This window comes from Stegostoma tigrinum, chromosome 7 (assembly GCF_030684315.1).
Source record: "Stegostoma tigrinum isolate sSteTig4 chromosome 7, sSteTig4.hap1, whole genome shotgun sequence".
In the NCBI taxonomy this organism is placed as follows: Eukaryota; Metazoa; Chordata; class Chondrichthyes; order Orectolobiformes; family Stegostomatidae; genus Stegostoma; species Stegostoma tigrinum.
In genome coordinates, this window is record NC_081360.1 from 27,617,876 (window position 1) to 27,641,050 (window position 23,175).

General features: G+C 42.8%; 1 protein-coding gene across 1 annotated transcript; it reads right to left on the reverse strand.

Moving 5' to 3' along the window:
- Positions 1-8,556: 8,556 nt before the first annotated feature.
- On the reverse strand, positions 8,557-11,723 carry LOC125454133 (gamma-crystallin S-1-like). Its single transcript, XM_048534548.1, has 3 exons — positions 11,685-11,723; positions 11,353-11,595; positions 8,557-8,832 (listed from the first exon to the last, which is right to left on the reverse strand). The coding sequence occupies exons 1-3, from the start codon at positions 11,691-11,693 to the stop codon at positions 8,557-8,559; spliced, it is 528 nt and encodes a 175-aa protein (XP_048390505.1). The 5' UTR covers positions 11,694-11,723.
- Between the last annotated feature and the right edge of the window lie 11,452 nt (positions 11,724-23,175).

Consider the following 23,175-nt stretch of genomic DNA (forward strand, 5'->3'; position numbering starts at 1 on the left):
AAATATTGAGTGGGGTTACCAGATTGTTAAAAGTTTTGGATATTGAAGAATTTTTTTTATCATCATGTGGATGCTCCTACTAGAGAAGGAACTAAATTAGACATTCTTTTGGGCAACAAGGCAGGGCAGGTGACTGAAGTAAAAGTAGGGGAAAGTTTTGGGTCGAGCCATTGAGATTCTATCAGTTTCAAAATTAGTTGTGGGAAAGGATAAGCCTTCTACAAGTGTTTGAAGTTTTTAATTGGAATAAGGCAAATTTTAATGGTTTGTGATAAGAACTTTCAAAAGTTGATTGGAGTAGACTGTTTGCACCGAAAAGGATACATGACAAGGCTTTCAAGAGTGTGATGATGAGAGTTCAGAGGCATTATGTTCATGTTAGAGTGATGGGTAAAGCTGGTAGGATTAAGGAACAATGGATGAATAAAGAGATTAAGGTTCTAGCCAAAAATAAAAGGGAATCTTATTTTAGGCACAGACAACTTGTTTCATTTGAATCTACTAATCAATATAAAGAGTGCAGGTGCATTCTTAAGAAAGAAATCGGGAAGGCAAAAAGGGGTATGAGATAGCAATGGCAGATAACGTTTAGGACAATCTAAAGAGATGCTATAAATACAGTAAGAGCAAGAGGGTAACTAGAGAGAGGATTGCGCCCTTTAAAGATCAAGGAGGTCATCTTTGTGCTGAATCTCAAGAGCTGGGAAAGATATTAAATGAATATTTTGTGTCAGTTTTAACCATGGATATAGAAATAGAGACTAGAAAATGCAGAAAAATAAAATTTGGTGTTTTAAAAACAGTGCACATTGCAGAAGTGGGGTTTCAGGAGGTCTTAGAGAATAAGGCAGTGGATTGATCTTCAGGACCTGATCTAACGTATCCCAGAATGTTATAGGAAGTAAGAGAGCAAATTGCGAGAACCTTTGCACAAATATTTGCATCAGCTATAACTATGGGCGAGGTGCCTGATGACTGGAGGGTGGCTAATGCTGTATCCTTGTTTAAGAAAGATTGGAAGGAGAAACCGAGGAACTATGGACCTGTGAGTCTGAGTTTGGATGTGGGTAAATTGTTGGAGGTGATTATAAAAGATAGGATTTATGGACATTTAGAGAGGCAAACATTGATTAGGCTTGCCAATTGGATACATAATTGACTTAACAGCAGGAGACAGAGAGTAGTGGTGGAGAGTTGCTTTCCAGACAGGCAACTTGTTACCAGTGGTGTTCCATAGGGATAAGTTTTGGGTCCTCTTTTGTTTGTCACTTATATAAATGATTTGGATGAGAATATAGAAAGCATGGTTAGTAAGTTTGCAGCCACACAGAAATCGGTGGTAACTTAGACAGTGAAGAAGGTTTTCTAAGGTTACAAAGGGACCTTGATCAAACGGGTTAATGGGCTGAAAAATGGCAAATGGCGTTCAGTTTGGATAAATGCAAAGTATTGTATTTTGGTACAACAAATAAAGTTAGGACTTATAGAATTAATAGTAAGGGCTAGGATAGTGTTGTAGAACAGAGCACCTCGGTATTTAGGTGCATAATTCTTCGAAGTTTGCATCACGTATAGAACATAGAACATAGAACATAGAACAATACAGCGCAGAACAGGCCCTTCGACCCTCGATGTTGCACCCACCTGTGAGCTAATCTAAGGGCTGTTTAAATGCCCCTAATGTGGGCTTTCCGAAGCCTCTATCATCTGCAAAATCTCTAGACAGAGTTGTTAAAAAGGCATTTGGCACCCTTGTCTTTATGGCTCAATCCTTTGAGTATAGAAATTGGGAGGTCTTGGTGAGGTTGTATAGGACATTGTGAGGCCTCTTCTGGAGCAGTGTGTCCAATTCTGACTGCCCAGTTAGGGAAGGATATTAATAACCGAGAGATGGTTCAGAAGAGATTTACCAGGATGTTGTCTGGTATGGAAAGTCTGAGTTATAAAGAAAGGTTGTATAGGCTGGGACATTTTTCACTGGAGCATAGGAGGTTGAGAGGTGACTTTACTGAATTTCATAAAATAATGAGGGGTATAGGTAGAGATAATGGAATTGTTTTTTCCATAGGATCTGGGCTTTCCAGACTAGGAGGCTCGTTTTTAAGGCAACAGGAGAGAGATTTTAAAAAGTTATGGAGGAGGCATATCATTTATTACACTCAAGATGGTTCACTTGTGGAATGAACTTTCTGAGGAAGTGGTGGATGTAGGTATAATTACAACATTTAAAAGACATTTGAATAAGTACATGAATAGGAAATGTTTGGCGGGATGGGGGTCAGAAACAGGCAGGTGAGCTAGTTTAGTTTGTAATTATGTTTAGCATGCACTATTTGGACCGCAGAGTCTGTTTCCTTGCTGTATGATCTTATGATGTCATGACCCTATAAGCCATGGCCAGCCTCAGATATTAGTCCAGATCCTGCTTGGGTCTGTCAGTCAGAATCCTCTCCTTATATGGGGTGAAGAGCCAAATGACGGGTAACCAACCACTGGCCTTGACTCGTTATGTCCGACTGAGGGCTGATTTCCTCCTGGGGTGAGAAGAAGCAGGTATTACAGGAGATTAAAGTATATGGGTTCTGAAATAGCAATAACAAGAACAGCATACACAATGTGCCCTTAATGTAATAGGACACCTCATGGAACTTCACAGGATCATTTCAATACACAAATTGTATTCCAATAGAAGGGCAGCAATCTTGATCAAAGAAATGGGCTTTCAGGAGTAACCTAAAGAAAAAAAGTCAAATAGAGAGGTGGAGAGATATAGGAATGAAATTCTAGAGCTTAGGATCTAAACAGTGGAAGACAGTGGTAAAGCTATTGAAATAGGGAATAACCAGAATTAATTGAATCGTCATCATAGAATCCCTACAGTGTGGAAACAGGCCCTTCGGCCCAACAAGTCCACACTGACCCTTGGACCATCCCACCCAGACCCATCCCCCTATAAACCACACACCCCTGAACACTACAGGCAATTTAGCATGGCCAATCTACCCAGCCTGCACATGTTTGGACTGTGGGAGGAAACCAGAGCACCCAAAGGAAACCCATGCAGACACAGGGAGAATGTGCAAACTCCACACAGACAGTCACCCGAGGCTATGTCCTGAAAGTTTTGGTGCTATAGGTGAGAGCTGTGGAAGGGCAAGGCCATAGATGAATTTGAAAATTACAATGAGAGGTCGTTTGAATTGGAGCCAATGTAGGTTGTGGTCTCAGGGGTGCTAAGTGAACAGAATGAGATCAAATTAGGGCATGAGCAGCACAGCGTTAGATCATCTCAAATTTACTAAGAGTAAAAAGTGGAAAGCTACTGAAAAGTATGTTTGAATTGTAAAGTCGAGAGGGAATCACAAAATTGAGTTTCAGCGGGTGAGCTGAGACAGCAGAGGGTTGAGCAATGTTACAGTGGTGTAAATAAATGAATTTAGTGATGGCACAAATAAGCAATCAGGAGTTAATCTCAAGATCAAATGTGATATTAATGCTGCATAATTAAAGCTCAATTTCAAATAGCTGCTAGAGAGAGAGGTATAAAGTTGGTAACTGGGGATTAGAATTTGCAGTGGGGACCAAAGCCAATGGTGTCACTTTCACTGCTTATTCATTGAAGGAAACTTCAGCTCACCCGGTCCTGGATTTGGTGTAATGGTCTGATAATTTAGAAATGATGAGGAATTCAAGAGAGGTGATAATGCACAGACCTGCTATTGTCAACATACCTGGAGTGAATCAATGTTCTGCTTAGAGATGGTTTCACCAAGAAGCATCATGTAGATGAGACATAGGACAGGCCAAACTTAGGCTGAAACAGTTAGTTGGAGAAGGATGCTATACCTTGGGATATGGCATTTAAAACTGTCTGTTAATAGTTGGACTGCATTATCAGTGATGTCAGATGACATGGAAGTGGGAGCTGCTGGATGAAGGCTTAATCATGTTTCTGTGCTGTATTGTATGGTTAATAAATATTCATCCATTTGCACTAGTACAATGCCCAGCCCTCATGTTTCCAAGATGTCAGAACCTGCAAATGTACAGTGTCAACGATTCTCAAATGCCACAAATTCGTAACATTCAGTTCAGAAAAGTCATGCCAGAACTGAAACATTAACTCTATTTCTCTCTCTGCTAATGCTGCCAGAACTGTTGAGTTTCTTCATCATTTTCTGTAACAATTTCAGCTTTCCAGCATCTGCAGTATTTTTCTTTAATTGCATAACGTTTTAATCTGATCATGGCCAGATATTTATGCCTTTCCCATGCATACATCCTCAAACTATGTGAAGATAGGGTAAGGTAGGTCATGTCCAACTTACAACACAACGTACAGAACAATAGTTTTGATCAAACTCAATTTTTTGATTTGTGTCACTTAGTCTTGCATTACAATGCAAAAAGACTATGCCATATGGCCCCATGTCAATGGGTCAACTTAAACAGGAGCCTCTTCTTTGGAGAGATTCCTCTTTCACTCTGGAACCTGATCTTTGGTTTATATTTTCATAGAATCAAATGGTTCACAGACTTTCTAATACAACAGATGTGACAAGACTTCGTGATGGATGATTGAGTGATTTATTACTCACATTCATGTAGAACTATCAGTGTTTGTTCATTGGAAACTAAACTAATCATCAGTCCTTTTTTGTCTCAAATTAATGTGTTAATACTTTGAAAGTGCAACATCAAAAATAACACATCTCATACTATTCAGTGAAAAATAATTTGTTAAAATCTCAAAACACAGTAATTAGTTATGCATCTGTTAGATACAAGATGGACAAACAGCTTCCCAATGCTATATTCTAATTGAGCATAAAGAACTGAAAATTTGTTGTCATTTGATCCTCCATGAAGCAGATTCGATAGCTTGCTAATTTATACCCAGCTCAAGCAACAGTTGCCAATCTGGTATGATTGCAGGCTGTTACAGATGAACAAGCAGCTCATGGTCATTGCTGAAGTTCCAGGCAGGAATGCTATCAGCATTACTTCTGTCACAATATTCACAACTTTCAAGACATGTGTAGCACTGATTTCATATTTACAACAATATCAGAACAGATCATTTGTTTGTGTTCTTTCTCAGACAAACGTCAATGATGTTAGTACATTGGGGATGTGGTTCGGCTAATGGATTTTGTGTTTTGAGATCGGCTGAGGTCAATCACTAAAAGTGAATTAAATGAAATAATTGTCCAGGAGTTAGAAAATCAGGCTGCTTAGAAGTGACATTGACCATGATAAAGTAATCAGTTGAGTAAAAATCTCATCACAAGAGGAACCTGTAAGGGGCTGTTCTCAGGCATGTTATTTCAAGCACTGTTACAAACTACAATATTAGTTATAGTCACTTAAAATTGTTGATTAACTGTAAATTAACTTCCGAATAATTACAGCACTGTTTTTAAGCTGCTTTCCACTCTTTGATGGAATGTGAGATGAGCAGTGTTTTTTTTATAGAAAACCATGTTCTGTTATTTGATGATCTTGGACTTAGGGATATTGTCTAAATAAAGTTGTGTGCTCGATGCAGTACATTTTAGCTAACACCAATACTGAGTCTCATGTCGTCAATTGGATGGAACACTTAAACTTCGCAGCCCTAAGTAGGACAGGGCCTGCTCGAGAAAATCAGTTTTGAACGTTGAGATTTCCAAGGTATGCCTACCATTTCTATGTGTGAGGAATAGAAATTTCAATTGTATCAGTAGAGATATGTAAATTAGCCTCTAATCTCAGGCGTGACCTAATTGTGACTTTAGTCGCCATGTGGTTGGATTCTGCCAAAAAGTTGGGACTTATACAGCTTAAAGAATAGAATAGCAAACTTACTCTTTGGTGATAAACTATTGTTTCAAAGCTTCCCAGAAGGTACAGAAGATATCATGCTATAACAGCACCAGCAATCACAAACGCAAACTATACCAGGAAATATCCCTCACTCATATTTCTAACACCCTGTACTAAGAGGCAAGAAAGGCCAAGTACGCAAATAATTTATCTGTTCCTAATCTCTAACTACCAAGGGCTGCCTAGCGATCACAATATCTCTTGTTTTTGTGGCTTTTCATTTTTACAATTGAAACAATGACCTTTTAACCAAGGCATGTGTGAATTTTATTACACTTTTCGTAAATACCACTGAAATGATGTGGAATTGAAATATTCAACTTCTTTTAAAAGTGAACATCATCAATTATGACCCCACCTCCAAGCACCAAACCATCATTTCCAACACCATTCATGACCTCATCACCTCAGGGGACCTCCCACCCACAGCCTCCAACCTCATTGTTCTCCAACCCCGCACAGCCCGTTTCTATCTCCTTCCCAAAATCCACAAACCTGCCTGCCCTGGTCGACCCATTGTCTCAGCCTGTTCCTGCCCCACTGAACTCATCTCCACCTATCTGGACTCCATTTTCTCCCCTTTGGTCCAGGAACTCCCTACCTACGTCCATGGCACCACCCACGCCTTCCACCTCCTCCAGAACTTCCAATTCCCTGGCCCCCAACACCTCATTTTCACCATGGACGTCCAGTCCCTATACACCTGTATTCCACATGCAGAGGGCCTCAAGGCCGTCCGCTTCTTCCTGTCCCACAGGCCCGACCAGTCCCCCTCCACCCACACCCTCATCCGCCTAGCCGAACTCGTCCTCACCCTCAACAACTTCTCTTTCGATTCCTCCCACTTCCTACAGAAAAAGAGGGTGGCCATGGGCACCCGCATGGGCCCCAGCTATGCCTGCCTCTTTGTAGGTTACATGGAACAGTCCCTCTTCCGCACCCACACAGGCCCCAAACCCCACCTCTTCCTCCGTTACATTGATGACTGTGTCGGTGCTGCCTCTTGCTCCCCAGAGGAGCTCGAACAATTCATCCACTTCACCAACACCTTCCACCCCAACCTCAAGTTCACCTGGGCCATCTCCAACACATCCCTCACCTTCCTGGACCTCTCAGTCTCCATCTCAGGCAACCAGCTTGTAACTGATGTCCATTTCAAGCCCACCAACTCCCAGAGATACCTAGAATACACCTCCTCCCACCCACCCTCCTGCAAAAATTCCATCCCGTATTCCCAATTCCTCCACCTCCGCCGCATCTGCTCCCAGGATGAAGCATTCCACTCCCGCACATCCCAGATGTCCAAGTTCTTCAAGGACCGCAACTTGCCCCCCACAGTGGTCGAGAACGCCCTTGACTGTGTCTCCCGCATTTCCCGCAACACATCCCTCACACCCCGCCCCCGCCACAACCGCCCAAAGAGAATCCCCCTTGTTCTCACACACCACCCCACCAACCTCCGGATATAACGCATCATCCTCGGACACTTCCGCTATCTACAATCCGACCCCACCACCCAAGACATTGTTCCATCCCCACCCTTGTCTGCTTTCCGGAGAGACCACTCTCTCCATGACTCCCTTGTTCACTCCACACAGCCCTCCAACCCCACCACACCCAGCACCTTCCCCTGCAACCGCAGGAAATGCTACACTTGCCCCCACACCTCCTCCCTCACCCCCATCCCAGGCCCCAAGATGACTTTCCATATTAAGCAGAGGTTCACCTGCACATCTGCCAATGTGGGATTCTGTATCCATTGTACCCGGTGTGACTTCCTCTACATTGGGGAAACCAAGCGGAGGTTTGGGGACCACTTTGCAGAACACCTCCGCTCGGTTCGCAATAAACAACTGCACCTCCCAGTCGCGAGCCATTTCAACTCCCCCTCCCATTCTTTAGATGACATGTCCATCATGGGCCTCCTGCAGTGCCACAATGATGCCACCCGAAGGTTGCAGGAACAGCAACTCATATTCTGCTTGGGAACCCTGCAGCCCAATGGTATCAATGTGGACTTCACCAGCTTCAAAATCTCCCCTTCCGCCACTGCATCCCATAACCAGCTCAGCCTGCCTCTGCCTCCCTAACCTGTTCTTCCTCTCACCCATCCCATCCTCCCACCCCAAGCTGCACCTCCATTTCCTATCTACTAACCTCATCCCACTTCCTTGACTTGTCCGTCTGCCCTGGACTGACGTATCCCCTCCCTACCTCCCCATCAATATCTCCTCTCCACCTATCTTCTTTTCTCTCCATCTTCGGTCCGCCTCCCCCTCTCTCCCTATTTATTCCAGAACCCTCACCACATCCCCCTCTCTGATGAAGGATCTAGGCCCGAAACGTCAGCTTTTGTGCACCTGAGATGCTGCTTGGCCTGCTGTGTTCATCCAGCTTCACACTTTGTTATCTTGGATTCTCCAGCATCTGCAGTTCCCATTGTCTCTCATCATCAATTAAACTGGTTTACACCATCTTTTGTAAATTTAGATCATTAGGCGCAATATTGTGGTTAGGATTGTTTTGTAGGTAATGACTCATTGAAGTCACTTATAGAATAGGAGATACCCATCAGTGTTGTAAACTTCCCAAAGTGCCAAAATCCATACAATTGCTGATGATCAAATAGGAGTTATTTTATTTAGGCTCAGAAGTGATTTAAACAGAGAAAATCAAATATTTCAATACAATTTAGAAATCTCTCATGCGCCTGAATGATCCAATAGTTGAACAGGTCGCTCCCCAGTCAGTGTATCTCCTGTATTCACCGGGTCTCAGGAAGTACTGCCGCCCTCTGTAGCTGGGATGTTCGTAAAAGATCCAGTAACCGTCCATCACGTGGCAGGAGTGGATGTCACGGTAGCGGAAACGATCGTAGACAGATGGACAGTCATCTGTGAATTCCATCATCTGTCCTCCAAAGTCAGGCCTCTCGTAAATCTTCATTCTGTAGGAGCCTCCTCGGTACTGCAATAGAAATAGCATCAAGGCTACAATTTTCTTCAAATATCAACTAGAGATTCTGTTCTAAATGCTTTCAGCCAAGTAGCAGCTTAGAATGCAAGTCATTTTAAATAGTTGTTGGCTAACTTTAGAGGATTCCTTAAAAATTCTTTAAAACTATGTAAATGGTGGTAAATGGAAAAGCCCCAGAGAAAACCGATACACAGAGAGATCTAAGATAATAAAATGTGAGGCTGGATGAACACAGCAGGCCCAGCAGCATCTCAGGAGCACAAAAGCTGATGTTTCGGGCCTAGACCCTTCATCCTAGGCCCGAAACGTCAGCTTTTGTGCTCCTGAGATGCTGCTGGGCCTGCTGTGTTCATCCAGCCTCACATTTTATTATCTTGGATTCTCCAGCATCTGCAGTTCCCTTTATCACAGAGAGATCTAGGTGTTCAGTTCCATTGTACCCTGAAGGTGGCAATGCAGGTCGATAGAATAGTCAAGAAGGCATACAGTATGCTTTCATTCACTGGACGGGGTATTGAATACAAGAGTTGGCAGGTCATGTTACAGTTGTATAGGACTTTGCTTCAACCACAATTGGAATACTGCGTACAGTTCTGGTCATCACATTACTTAAAGGATGTGGATGCTTTGGAGTGGGTGGAGAGAATGTTCACCAGGGTGTTGCCTGGTAAGGAGGGCGCTAGCTATGAAGAGAAGTTGAGTAGATTAGGATTATTTTCATTCGAAAGACGGAGGTTGAGGGGGACCCTGATTGAGGTCTACAAAATCATGAGCGGTATAGACAGGGTGGATAGCAAGAAGCTTTTTCCCAGAGTGGGGGACTCAATTACTAGGGCTCACAATTTCAAGGGAGAGAGGAAAAGCTTAAGGGAGATATGCGTGGAAAGTTCTTTCCACAGAGTATTGTAGGTGCGTGGAACTTGTTACCAATGGAGGTGGTAGAGTCGGGCACGATAGCGTCATTTAAGATGTATCTGGACAGATACGTGAATGGGCAAGGAATAGAGGGATAATAAAATGTGAGGCTGGATGAACACAGCAGGCCAAGCAGCATCTCAGGAGCACAAAAGCTGACGTTTCGGGCCTAGACCCTTCATCAGAGAGGGGGATGATATAGATTCTTGGAAAATAGGTGACAGGTTTTGATAGGGGATCTGGAACGGTGCAGGCTTGGAGGGCCGAAGGGCCTGTTCCTGAGCTGTTTCTTTGTTCTTTGTTCTTTGTCTGTAGTTGGATGCATCTTGAACGGTAAAGGTGAGCCTTCAAAATTCACGTAAGGTGTTGTAAAATATAACCATAAAACTATGGGCTACAAGCGTAAGATTCATTAACTTGTGTTTTGCCCAAAGACAGCTGTGTCACTTTCCATCTTAGGAGCAGGCTGAGGAGATAGGTTCAAATTCATCTCAGCAGGAGTAAGAATTGAACCATCAAGGTAACTGAACTAACCAGCCATTAGTAAACTCAACAATGAACTCAGGATTGACACCTTTACCAAGACGGTAGTTAGAATGTGGAAATCATTACCATCAGGAGTAATTGGGGTGTATAACATACATGCATTGAAGAAGATGTTAGATAAATACATGAGGTAGACGGGAACAGAAAGTTATACTTGTGTTGGTAGATGTAAAAGGTCAGGAATTAAGATCCTGTGGAGAATAAACAGAAAAGCAGGCCTTTTGGACAATATGGCCTATTTCTAGTCTGTAAGCAACAGTAAATTAAAATGTTAGGAACACTGATAATATGGTTTAGCAGATTCTGATTAAGCTATCCACTTACCAGCAGATGAACATATTAATTATAACAAAGCCATCTAATAATTCAGTTTTTACTTCTCAATATTTGATCCATATGCACACTTAAGTTGTCCAATAAAATGACTAGGCTTTTCTGGGTGTGAAGCTTAGATCTGTAGCTCTATAGGAGGTAACACTATGGAGGCAAATGTTCTTCTTTTCATGTTGGAGACACCTATGGCGACATGTGCTTGATGGTGGTGCTGGCTTGAGGGGCCAAATGGCCTACTCCAGCACCTGTTGTCTATTGCCTACTGTCTATTGACACCCAAGCATCCCATGGTTTCATGTGAAGCAGTTAAATTACTATTTCCAACTGATGCGATGCTCTAGTTCCACATTTGAACTTCAAAAATCCATTCAACAGAAACACATACCACTCAACAAATCTCAAACCTTCAGCTGAAAAATTGGCCGAACCAAAATTGCAAGTGTTAAGCATCCAATTTGAAAGTAAAGCTATTGAAGCATTTCAACAATAGCAATTCTTCTGAACGTATAACTTATAGAAAGACAAGCTCACAACATACGCATGGACAACTGAATCGTACAGATGTTTTCACAATGTAATAATCTCAGTGATTGGCACAGAAGTCAGTTTCTATGTCTCTTAGTAAGAACACCCAATCGAGCAAATGATGGAGATTATTAACACTATTTGATGCTGACAAAACTGACAATAATCCTTCATAAATAAATATTAATTTACCTGTGGATAGGAGCGGCATGACCTGACACAGTCATTGAATCCCATCCAGCGCTGGTAGTCAGGATATTCTCCCCTGGTCAGAACATACTGGTATCCCATGTAGTTGGGTTTCTCATACAGCACCCACCAGTCACTCTCAACACGGATGGAGTTACAGCGGCTGAAGTAAGGGGACAGGTCGGCACAGTCACTGCTGCACTCATAGTGCCGACCCTGGAAGTTCCTGTCCTCGTAAAAGATGATCTGTGGAAGGATACATGTTATACTCAAAAATGGTTAAAGAAAGAAATAGTAAAAAACAGATAATAATGCAATAAATACAACATTCTTACCTTTCCCATTTTGAACCCACAGTTAGTGAAGTAACTGACTGATTGCAGCCCTGGGTGACACAGCTTGCTATTTATATGCTGCTGTGTATTTGCTATTCTAATGATTTAGAAATGAAAATCAGCAAAAATGCAACAAAACACATGTCACGCACAATGTAAAGAGAACAAGTTCAAAGGCAAATGATGTGTCATTGATTCTCTCTCTTCGCCAACACGTAATTTAATTGTTACTTTACAAAGAAGAACAGTGTCCGAGAAGATTCTATGCTTTTCATGCCCTCGTTCTGCTGAACCTTCGGAACAGTCACAATTCTGAAACAGGTTTGTTTGCAACGTGACAGCATCATCTCCTGCTAAACTGACCCAAATGGGGACAAATCTATTCATTAAAAACAAGTTCCATGTTACATTTTAGAAAACCAGTGTGATATAGCTATATTGGAAACATTTTATGCACAAATTCAGAAAATCTCAGATTTTTACGGAGAAATGCTGTAAAGTATTATGCAAGATGCATAGGAACAAAAAAATCAGAAACTATCAGCAGGGGTAGGCCATTCAGCTCATTTTGTCTGCTCCAATATTCACGATGATCATGGCTTATCATCCATCTCAATCTTCCCGATTTCTGCCTACATACTATGATGCTTTTAAAGCCTATGCATTTAAATTAATGATCTTTGTTCCCTCTCTTTTAACAAAACCGCTGTAAATCCCAGTGCCACAAACACTCCTTGCTCCCTGGGCTGAAATCTAAGCCCACCTCCACATCTCCATTGTTCTTATCTTCCATTCCATCAAACTTGCTGTGTGAGCGAGCAGTGTCTCATATTTCCACTGGCGCGATGCCACCAAGCAAACACATCTTCCCTTCTTTCTGTGGGGTCAATATCCTTCAAAGCACCCTGGCCATTCCTCTATCAGACTCAACAGCCTCTTCCACTCCCATAGCATTATCTCCCCCTTCTTACTAGCCAAGGCCCATAATGCCATTATAGGATTTATAATCATCTAGCAAGCATCAATTTGATAGGAGATAGTCAACATGGAATCGTCAAGGGCAGGTCGTGTCTCACAAACCTCACTGAGTTTTTTGAGAAGGTGACCAAGCATGTGGATGAGGGTAGGGCAGTTGACATGATGTACATGGACTTCAGTAAAGCCTTTGATGAGGTTCCACATGGTAGGCTATTGGAGAAAATACAGGGGCATGGGATTGAGCGAGATTTAGCAGTTTGGATTAGAAACTGGCTTTCTATAAGAAGGCAACGAGTGATGGTTGATGGAAAATATTCAGCCGAGAGTCCGGTTACTAGTGGTGTGCCTCAAGGATCTGTTTTGGGACAACTGCTGTTTGTCATTTTTATAAATGACTTGGACGTAGGCATTGGTGGATGGGTTAGTAAGTTTGCAGATGACACTAAAGTCGGTGGAGTGGTGGACAGTGTGGAAGAATGTTGCAGATTGCAGGGAGACTTGGATAAACTGCAGAATTGGGCTGTAAGGTGGCAAATGGCATTCAATGCGGATAAATGTGAGCTGATTCACTTTGGGAAGAATAATAGAAAGGCAGAATACTGGGTCAATGGAAAGATTCTTGGTAGTGTGGATGAGCAGAAGGATCCTGGTGTCCATGTACATAGATCCCTGAAAGTTGCCACCCAGGTTGATAAGTGCTGTTAAGAAGGCTCACAGTGTGTTAGGTTTTATTGGTAGAGGGATTGAGTTCTGGAGCTGTGATATCATGATGCATCTGTACAAAATGCTAGTGCAGCCTCACTTGGAATATTGCGTGCAGTTCTGGTCATCCCATTACAGGAAGGATGTGGAAGCATTGGAAAAGGTGCAGAGGAGATTTACCAGGATGTAGCCTCATCTGGAGCGAAGGCCTTATGAAGAAAGGATGAGGGACTTGGGTCCTCTCTCATTGGAGAGAAGGACGCTAAGAGGGGGTTTAATAGAGACATACAAGATGATCAGAGGATTAGATAGGGTGGACAGTGAGAGTCTTTTTCCGAGGATGATGACGTCAGCTTGTACAAGGGGGCATAGCTACAAATTGAGGGGTGATAGATTTAAGACAGATGTCAGAGGCAGGTTCTTTACTCAGAGAGTGGTCAGGGTATGGAATGCCCTGCCTGCCAATGTAGTTAAATCAGCCACATTAGGGCATTTAAACAGTCCTTGGATAAGCATATGAATGATGATGGGATAGTGTTGGGGGAGGGGCTTAGATTAGTTCACAGGTCGGCGTAGCATCGACGGCCGAAGGGCCTGTTCTGCGCTGTATTGTTCTATGTTCTATGTTCTACGCCCTTCCAAGTTCAACTGCAAATCTCTGTAACTTGGAAATGTATATTCCATATAAACTATAAGACTACCAGAAATCAGAAGGGGAGTTTTCTGTTCAGTCACTCAAGCCTGCTCTGCTTTTCAATTGAATCATGAATGACCTGATACTCCTCACCTGAACTTTCTCGTGCTACCCCACAGCCCTTTATTCCCCAATGAACAAGAATCTATCTCAGTATACATATACGCCTGGACACTGCACCCCCCACCCTCAGAGCTCTCTGTGGCAAGGAATTCCAAAGACTTACATCCTCTGAGAGCAGAAATTCCTCATCTCAGTCTTAAATTGACGCTCCTTCATTATGAGACTTCACTCGCTGGTCCGAGGCTCTCCTGTGGGGGAAAAAATCTTTTCAGCGTTTACCCTATCAAGCCCCTCAAAAATCCAAAATATTTCAATGAGATCACCTCTCATTCTTCTAAATTCCACTGGGTAGAGGTCCCACATGCTTATCCTTTGCTCATACAACGATCCCTCCACACAACGGCTTATCCTTCTGGACATTCTCTGAACTGGCTCCAATGAAATAGCACTTTTCTTTAAATAAAGAGATCAAAGCTGCTCACAAAACTCCAGATGTGATCTTAAAGTTGCAGAATGACTTCCCTACTTTTATGTTCCAACTCCCTTGGAATAAGGGACACCATTCCCTTAGCCTTCCTGATTTGCTGCTACAACTGTGTGCTAACTTTCTGTGTTTTGTGCACAAGTATCCCCAAGTCCCTTTGTTGTGCAGTATTCAGTTTTTCTTCATCTGAACAATATTTTGATACTTTGTTCTCTTTTCAAAGATGAACAAATTCACATTTTCCCACATTATACTCTATTTGCCAAATTTGTTTAGTCTACTTATTTAACATATCAATGCCTCTCTGTAAACTGTTTGCATTCCTCTGGAAACCAACCTTTCTATCTATTTTTGTGTCACTGTCACATGCAAAGTTGATTTGATGTGATTTGATTTATTATTGTCACGAGTACAGAGATACAGTGAAAAGTATTGTTTTGTGTGCTATACAGGCAGATAAACCATGTACAAGGATATCAGTGTGATCGAACAGATTGCAAGACACAGCGTTACAGCTACAGAAAAAGTGCGAAGAAAGATCAACTTTAATATTTGAGAAGTTCATTGAAAATTCTGATAACAATGGGAAAGAAGCTGCTTTTGAACCTGTTGGTACACGTTTACAAATGTTTGTATCTTCTGCCAGATGGAAGTGGACGGAAGAAAACATAACTGGGTGGAAGGGTTCTTTGATGATAATGGCTGATTTTCTGAGGCAATGGGAATTGTAGATGGAGTCAATAGATGGAAGCCTGATTTGCATTAGATGGAGTGTGTTCGCAAATCTCTTGATATCTTGCGCTCAAGGTGCGATGCATCTGGAAAGGATGGTTTCAATGGTGCATCTATAAAAATTGGTAAGAGCCAATTACAGCCAATTGGGAATGGGCTACAGTATATATGCCTCCTTCCTCCACAACACTAAAAATATTGTAAAAACCTGCGGCTCCAGCACTGTTCCCTATGGGTCCCCACTGGTCATGTGTCTCTGACCAGAAAAAGAACATCTTATTGTCACGAGTACAGCGATACAGTGAAAAGTATTGTTTTGTGTGCTATACAGGCAGATAAACCATGTACAAGGATATCAGTGTGATCAAACAGATTGCAAGACACAGCGTTACAGCTACAAAAAAAGTGCGAAGAAAGATCAACTTTAAAGAACACCTCCGCTCAGTTCGCAACAAACAACTGCACCTCCCAGTCGCAAACCATTTCCACTCCCCCTCCCATTCTCTAGATGACATGTCCATCATGGGCCTCCTGCAGTGCCACAATGATGCCACCCGAAGGTTGCAGGAACAGCAACTCATATTCCGCCTGGGAACCCTGCAGCCATATGGTATCAATGTGGACTTCACCAGTTTCAAAATCTCCCCTTCCCCTACTGCATCCCTAAACCAGCCCAGTTCGTCCCCTCCCCCCACTGCACCACACAACCAGCCCAGCTCTTCCCCCCCACCCACTGCATCCCAAAACCAGTCCAACCTGTCTCTGCCTCCCTAACCTGTTCTTCCTCTCACCCATCCCTTCCTCCCACCCCAAGCCGCACCCCCAGCTACCTACTAACCTCATCCCACCTCCTTGACCTGTCCGTCTTCCCTGGACTGACCTATCCCCTCCCTACCTCCCCACCTACACTGTCTCCACCTATCTTCTTTACTCTCCATCTTCGGTCCGCCTCCCCCTCTCTCCCTATTTATTCCAGTTCCCTCTCCCCATCCCCCTCTCTGATGAAGGGCCTAGGCCCGAAACGTCAGCTTTTGTGCTCCTGAGATGCTGCTTGGCCTGCTGTGTTCATCCAGCCTCACATTTTATTATCTTATTCTTACTTGCTGTTTCCTGCTCATTTAGCTAATTCTCTATGCATGTCAAATAATTAACTCCAACACTGTGGGCATTGATTTTGCAACCTTTGTGAGGTAACTTGCATTCTGATTGTCCAAACACAAAGCATTTACTGGTGCCCGTCTATCCATTCTTGAGACTTCCAAAAAATAGGCGTAAGTCATTACTCAAAGACAATTTCATTTACAAGAAGCCATGTGGATTTGGCTGATTAGTGATGATTTTTCAAATCTTCAAGAATGACTTCCTTAATAATTGATCAATATGCATTACATGAGAAACAGAGGGGCAGAAACAGATATGCAGGAACAGAGTACGGCAAAGTGAGAAGCTGAAACAGATAATGAGAAACAGAGAATGAGAATCAGAGGGGCAGAAACAGGGTGCAGAAACAAAAGATGTGAAACAGAGACTGACAGACAGAGGATGAGGAACAGAGGTGCAGAAATAGACGATGAGATTGAGAAGGATGAGAAACAGGGGCACAGAAAAACAGGATAAGGAACAGAGGGCAGAAAACGAGGGTGATAAACAGAGTGGCAGAAACAGAGGATGAGGAACACAGAATGAAAAACAAAGGGGCAAGAAGAGAGGGGCAGGAACAGAGGGGCAGGAACAGAGGGACAGAGGCAGAAGGTCCAGAAACAGAGAGCAAGAAACAAAGGATGAGAGACAGCCTGGAAGAAACAGAGGATTAGATAAACAAGTTTCAGAAACAGAGGTACAGAAAAAGAGCATAAGGATCTGAGGTGCACAAAGAGGGAATGAGAAACAGAATTGCATAAACGTAGGATGAGAAACAAAGCAGCTGAAACAGAATGTCAGAAACAGAGGGTCAGAAACACAAAGACAGAAACTGAGCAGCAGAAACAAAGGATGAGAAACAGAGGAAGAGAAACAGATAGACAGAAACATAGGATGAGAATCAAGGGCAAAAGCAGAGGGGCAAAAACATGGGCTGACAAAAAGAGTGTTAGAAACAGAAGGGCATAATCAGAGGATGAGAATCACATGATGAGAAATCATGGGTGAGAATCAGAGTGGCAGAAATAGAGTATGAGAAACAGAATCAGGGGATGTAAAACAGAGGGGCAGAATCAGAAGGACAGAAACTGAGGTGCAGATACAGAGGATGAGAAACCGAGGGACTGAAACAGAGGAAAGGGAGGGGCAGAATCACAGAATGTGAAACAGAAGGGCAGAAGCAGAATATGCAAAGCAGATGGGCACAAACAAAAGGACAGGACTGATTAGCAGAAACAGAGGATGAGAAACACAGGGGCAGTAACAGTGGGTCGGGAACATAGGGTGAGAAACACTGGATGAAAAACAGAAGGGGCAGAGGCAGAGGGGCAGAAATACAGATGGAGAAACAGAGGATGAGAAACTGAGAGGCAGAAAAAGAGGATGAGATAGAAAAGTTTGAGAAACAGAGGCCAGAAACAGAGGATAAGGGACAGAGGGGCAGAAAGAGAGGATGAGAAACACAACATCAGAAACAGAGCATCCGAAAAAGAGGGGCAGAAACACAAGGACAGAAACAGAGGGGCAGAACCAGAGAATGAAAAACACAGGGGCAGCAACAGACTATAACAAACAGAGGTGCAGAAATATAGGATGAGAAAGAGAGGGGCAAAAACAAAGGATGAGAAACAGAGAGTGAGATACGTAGGTGCAGAAACAGAGGATGAGAAGTGGAGGGGGAGAAATAGAGGGGCAGAAAGAGAGAATGGCAAACATAGCAAAATGAACAGATGATGAGAAACAGAGGATGAGAAATTGAGGGACAGAAACAGTGGATGAAAAACAGAAGGGTAGAAACAAATGGACAGAAACAGAGAATGAGAAACAGAGAGACAGTATCGGGGACAGAAACAAAGGATGTGAAACAGAGCAACTGAAACAGAAAATGAGGAACAGAGGGGCAGAAACTGAGGGGCAGAAACAGAGAATGAGAAACACAGTGTCAGAAACAGAGGGGCAGCAAGAGAGGATGAGGAATTGAGGATGAGACACAGGTAAGCAAAAACAGAGGATGAGAAATCCATCTCCATCACTCCAAACCACCAACGTCTCCTGCCCTCTGCGCTTCCTATTCTCCCACCTGGCAGGCCTCACCACCTTTCCTGAGTATGGACAAGACCCTGAACCTGCTAACTTACATAGTCCTATTCCTCAGACTAGTTGAACTTGATCTGAAGGCTGAGTGAGGCCCAATTCCTGGGCTGTAAGGTCACAGATCTCCAGACCCTGTTCACACCAATCATGTGACTGAACATAATCAACTCCCGATCGGACAATGCTCTTGATTGACTGCAGCAGGAACCCTGACTGACGAAAGGCTCCTTGACAGGACTAAGGATGATTTGCCTTAACTTTGAGAGAGAGGACTGTCTAAAGTGTGTTTGCTGGCACATGCTGTGGTTGTGATATCGACACAACATAGTACTGTACAGTGACATGTCTGCCCCCTTTGATTGGTTGGTGCTGACAAACATGACAAACTGTCTGACTTTCTCTCTGGGCTAAAGGGCAAAACAAGACAGAGCTGCATTGAGTAGGTAAGTTCCAAATGAAACTGCAATGTGCACAAAAGCAAGACAAGACACGGCAGAGATGATGTAAGCACCCTAGTAGTTGCAAAGTGAATGCTAAGAAAGCAAGCTAACAGCCCTGAGATACACTGCAATCGAAAGCATGAGGTGGGTGCGTGTTCTTGTGATCAAAGCAGACTGGTGGCACCACTGCAGTAAGAACTGTCAGTGAGCTCCAAATTGCAATATTACTGTTCCAAACTCTGTTATTAGCATATCTGAGATATCCGGCTATAACAATGATGAGGCGGGTACTTTATCAATGTCAACATAGAGTCATAGAATTGTACAGCACAGAAAGAAACCCTTCAGTCCAACTTATCCATGCAGACCAGATATCCCTAAATTAATCTGGTCCGATTTGCCAGCATTTGGCCCATGTGCCTCTGAACCATTCTCATTCACTTACCTAATCAAATGCCTTTTAAATGTTTGTCATTGTACCAGCCTCCACCACTTCCTCTGGCAGCTCGTTCCATACATGCTCCACCCTCTGCATGGAAAAGTTGCACCTGAGGTCCCACTTAAATCTTTCTCCTCTCACCTTAAACTTATGCCATCTAATTTTTGACTCCCCCAATCTGGGGAAAAGATCTTTGCCGTTTACCATATGGATGCCCCTCATGATTTTATAAACCTCTACAAGTTCACATCTCAGCCTCTGACAATCCAGGAAAAATAGCCCCAGGCTATTAAGCCTCTCCCCATGACTGAAAATCTCCAACCTTGGCAACATCCCTGTAAATCTTTTCTGAACCCTTTCACTTTTCACAATATCCTTCCTAAAGCAGGGAGACCAGAATTACATGCAGTATTCCAAAAGAGGCCTAACCAATGTCCTGTACAGCTGCAATATGACCTTGCAACTCCTACACTCAATGCACTGACCAATAAAGGCAAGCATACCAAATGCCTTCTTCACTATCCTATCTACCTACAACTCGACCTTCAGCAACACTCCCCAGGATTTTACCATTAAGTGTAGAAGTCCTGCCCTGATTTGCCTTTCCAAAATGCAGAATCTCACATTTAAGTAAATTAAACTAAATCTGCCACTCCTCAGCCCATTGGCCCATCTGATCAAGATCCCCTTGTACTCTGAGGTAACCTTCTTTGCGGTCCAATACAATTCTCGTTTTGGTGTCATCTGCAAATTTACAAACCATATCTCCAATGTTCACATCCAAATCATTTATATCAATGATGAGAAGCCGTGGACCCAGCACTGATCCTTGTGGTATACCTCTGGTCACAGGCCTCCAGTCTGAAAAGAACCCTTCACCATCACCCTCTGTCTTCTCCCTCCAGGATGGAAAATGCAAGAGGTCAGGGGCTAAGGTCAGTACCCTAATGTGCTGGGGATATTGACCAAAATGGTGACCTGGAAAAGATGCTGATGAGCTACAGCCAACAGGTACTCCCTCTGACTTTCATGTTGGGAATTAGCATATTTAACCTTAGAGGTCAGAACAGTGACACAGAAAATGAGAGGGACCATATGTGTTGAGACCGTAATTACTTACAATATGTACAAATGACTTGGATGAGGGAATTGAATGTGCTACCGCTAAGTTTGTGGATGAACAAAAATAATTGGGAAGGCAAGTGGTGAACATGAAGCAAACAGCCTAACGAGGGATATAAACATGTTAATTGAGTGTACAATAACTTGGCAGATGAAGTATAGAAATGTGAGGTTCTGCGCCTTGGCAGGAAGACTATAGGAGCTGAATATTACTTCACTGGGAAAAGACTGCAGAAAGTTGCAACATAAAGGGAATTAGAGGTGTTCATGGAGGAAAAAGTGAACATTAGCACCCAAGTTCAGTGAGCAACAGGGGACGCAAATGAAGTCTGGGCCTTACTTTCAAAGGGAGTGGAGTTTAAAAATGGGAGGTCTTGCAAAAACTATAAAAGGCACTAATTAGACCACACAGTGAACACTGTGAATATATTTTCATATCGTTCCCTGAGGAAAGGTGCATTAGATCGGAGACAGTTCAGAGAATTTTCTCTTGGTTGTTCTAGGTATGGAGGAACTATCTTATGAGGACACATTGAACAGTTTGGGCCAGTTTTTATAGCAGTTTAAAAGAATGATGGGTTACTTTGTTGAAATGGATGCGATTCTTAAGTGGCTTTTCTTAGGAAGCTGTACTGGATAGATGCTGAGAAGTTATTTCCCCTTGTGGGAGAATGTAGAGCCAGAGGACATAATCTCACAGACAAGAGTCGTCCAGTTAAGACAGAGATGATAGGGATTCTTTGATTAGAGAGTGGTGAATTTATGGAATTCTTCACTGCAGTGGTCTATAGAGGTTGCATTGTTAAGTATATTCAAGGCTGAGATAAACAGATCTTTAATCAGTAACAGAATCATAGGTTATGGGGATGAGGTCAGGAGGCAAACTTGAGGATTGTCGGATCTGCTATGACTTCATTAAATGGTGGAGCAGACTCTCGATGGGTTGATTGGCTTGTTTCTGTCCCTACGCCTTATTGCCTTGTGATCTCATGGTTAATATGTGTGCAAAGAGCCTTCATACATTATTAATGAGATTCTAAGCTAGTTGTAGAAACTTCTAGGGGAAAGTTAATGTGTAATTTTGACCCCGTGAATTTTATTTTCTTATTCTATTGAGGGGTTTTCGTTCAAATCACTGCCAGCCTCTGGTTCAGACAATGGATTTATTAATTAGGATGCAATGAAGTGACTGCAGAGGTGTTTAGGGGGCAAAAACATCAATGCATTTATTTACGTACGAAAAGGTAATAATAATGCAAGACATAGGTAATTCAATAAGTCAAGGAAATTAACACAATTAAGAAAGGGGAAGCAGTAGTACTTTAAAATACACTATTAATTGGATTATCACTATTAGAGTCACCATTTACAAGTAGACAAAAAAGACACCAGTGTTTAAATTAAAATTTAACCAGAATGCCGACCAGGAGACTCCTAATGCGCTGATGTTACCCAACTCACACTGCTAACTATGTGGAATTTTGGGGTTTCAGTGGTTCTGGTCACCACTCAGAGCACGGTTTTGAGGTTTGCATGGTTGTTCTGGCATGCTGCACCTGAGGACTTCGAAAGCACAACCCTTTCTCTTTGGGTTGTGTCTGTTGATACAGTTAAGTGCCTATTGGATCTATTGGGTAGGTAGCTGGTTTTCTTAATTTTTGCTGGTTTGGTGAGTCCTGTTTTCACCTCCACCAGGTTGTGTCTGAGGACTTGTAGTGCTGGTCAAGTTGGTTCTCCTTTGAGTTGTCAGTTTTTGGCCTCTGATGGTCATGGTCGGTTGTTGAGGCTCTTGCTGTTGGTATTCTTGGATCAAAAAGGCCAGTGCTCAGAAACTGGTTTGGCTGTCTTGTTGCATGTCTTTGGTTCAGCTTCTCTGTTCAGCCTCTAGAATTGGCTTCTCTTGGCTCTTGGTTTGGAAACTCCTCAAGTGGAATTGGGGCTGACAGTTATACTGAACCTGGTCCCCACTATCTCTGCGCCAAATCTGTCATCTCATTGTTCAGTTGATGTTCACTTTGAGGTTAATTGGCTTTCAGGGTGTTTGACAAGGCGTAAATATCCTTTAATAATGTTGGATGCCAAGGCCTTTCATTGTACTTCTCCAGAGTCCACATGTCTGAGCGGTGTAGCCAGAAGTGTAAAAATCGTCTCGGGGTGAGTTTCCAATGGTTTCAGGTCGATTGCTTCAGAGAGGAGGTGTAAATTGGAAATACCAGCTGAACGACGTTCCCAGGTCTGCTGGTGGTTTTGTTTATTCCTTGCAAACTCCACACAGTTTTGTAAAAGTTTTATGTTAAGTCCAGGGCTCTGTCCAAAGCCCAGAACTTTGCCCAAAGCTCAGGGTTCTGCCCATATGTTTTAATTCTGGGGATTTTTGCACAATATAACATCTCACCATATTTTCCCAATTTTCTTGGTCCTGCCCACTTCATTCTGACACTGTGCAAATTCTGACCAACAATTATTGTTGCCCCCACAGAGATGATGTCATCAGTCATATTTTCATAATTTTTGCATGTAGCTTTCCAGTATTAGCAACATTTTACTGTTGTACTGAATGAGGATTTATCAATGTTAAATTTTTATAAGCATCTGCACTATGT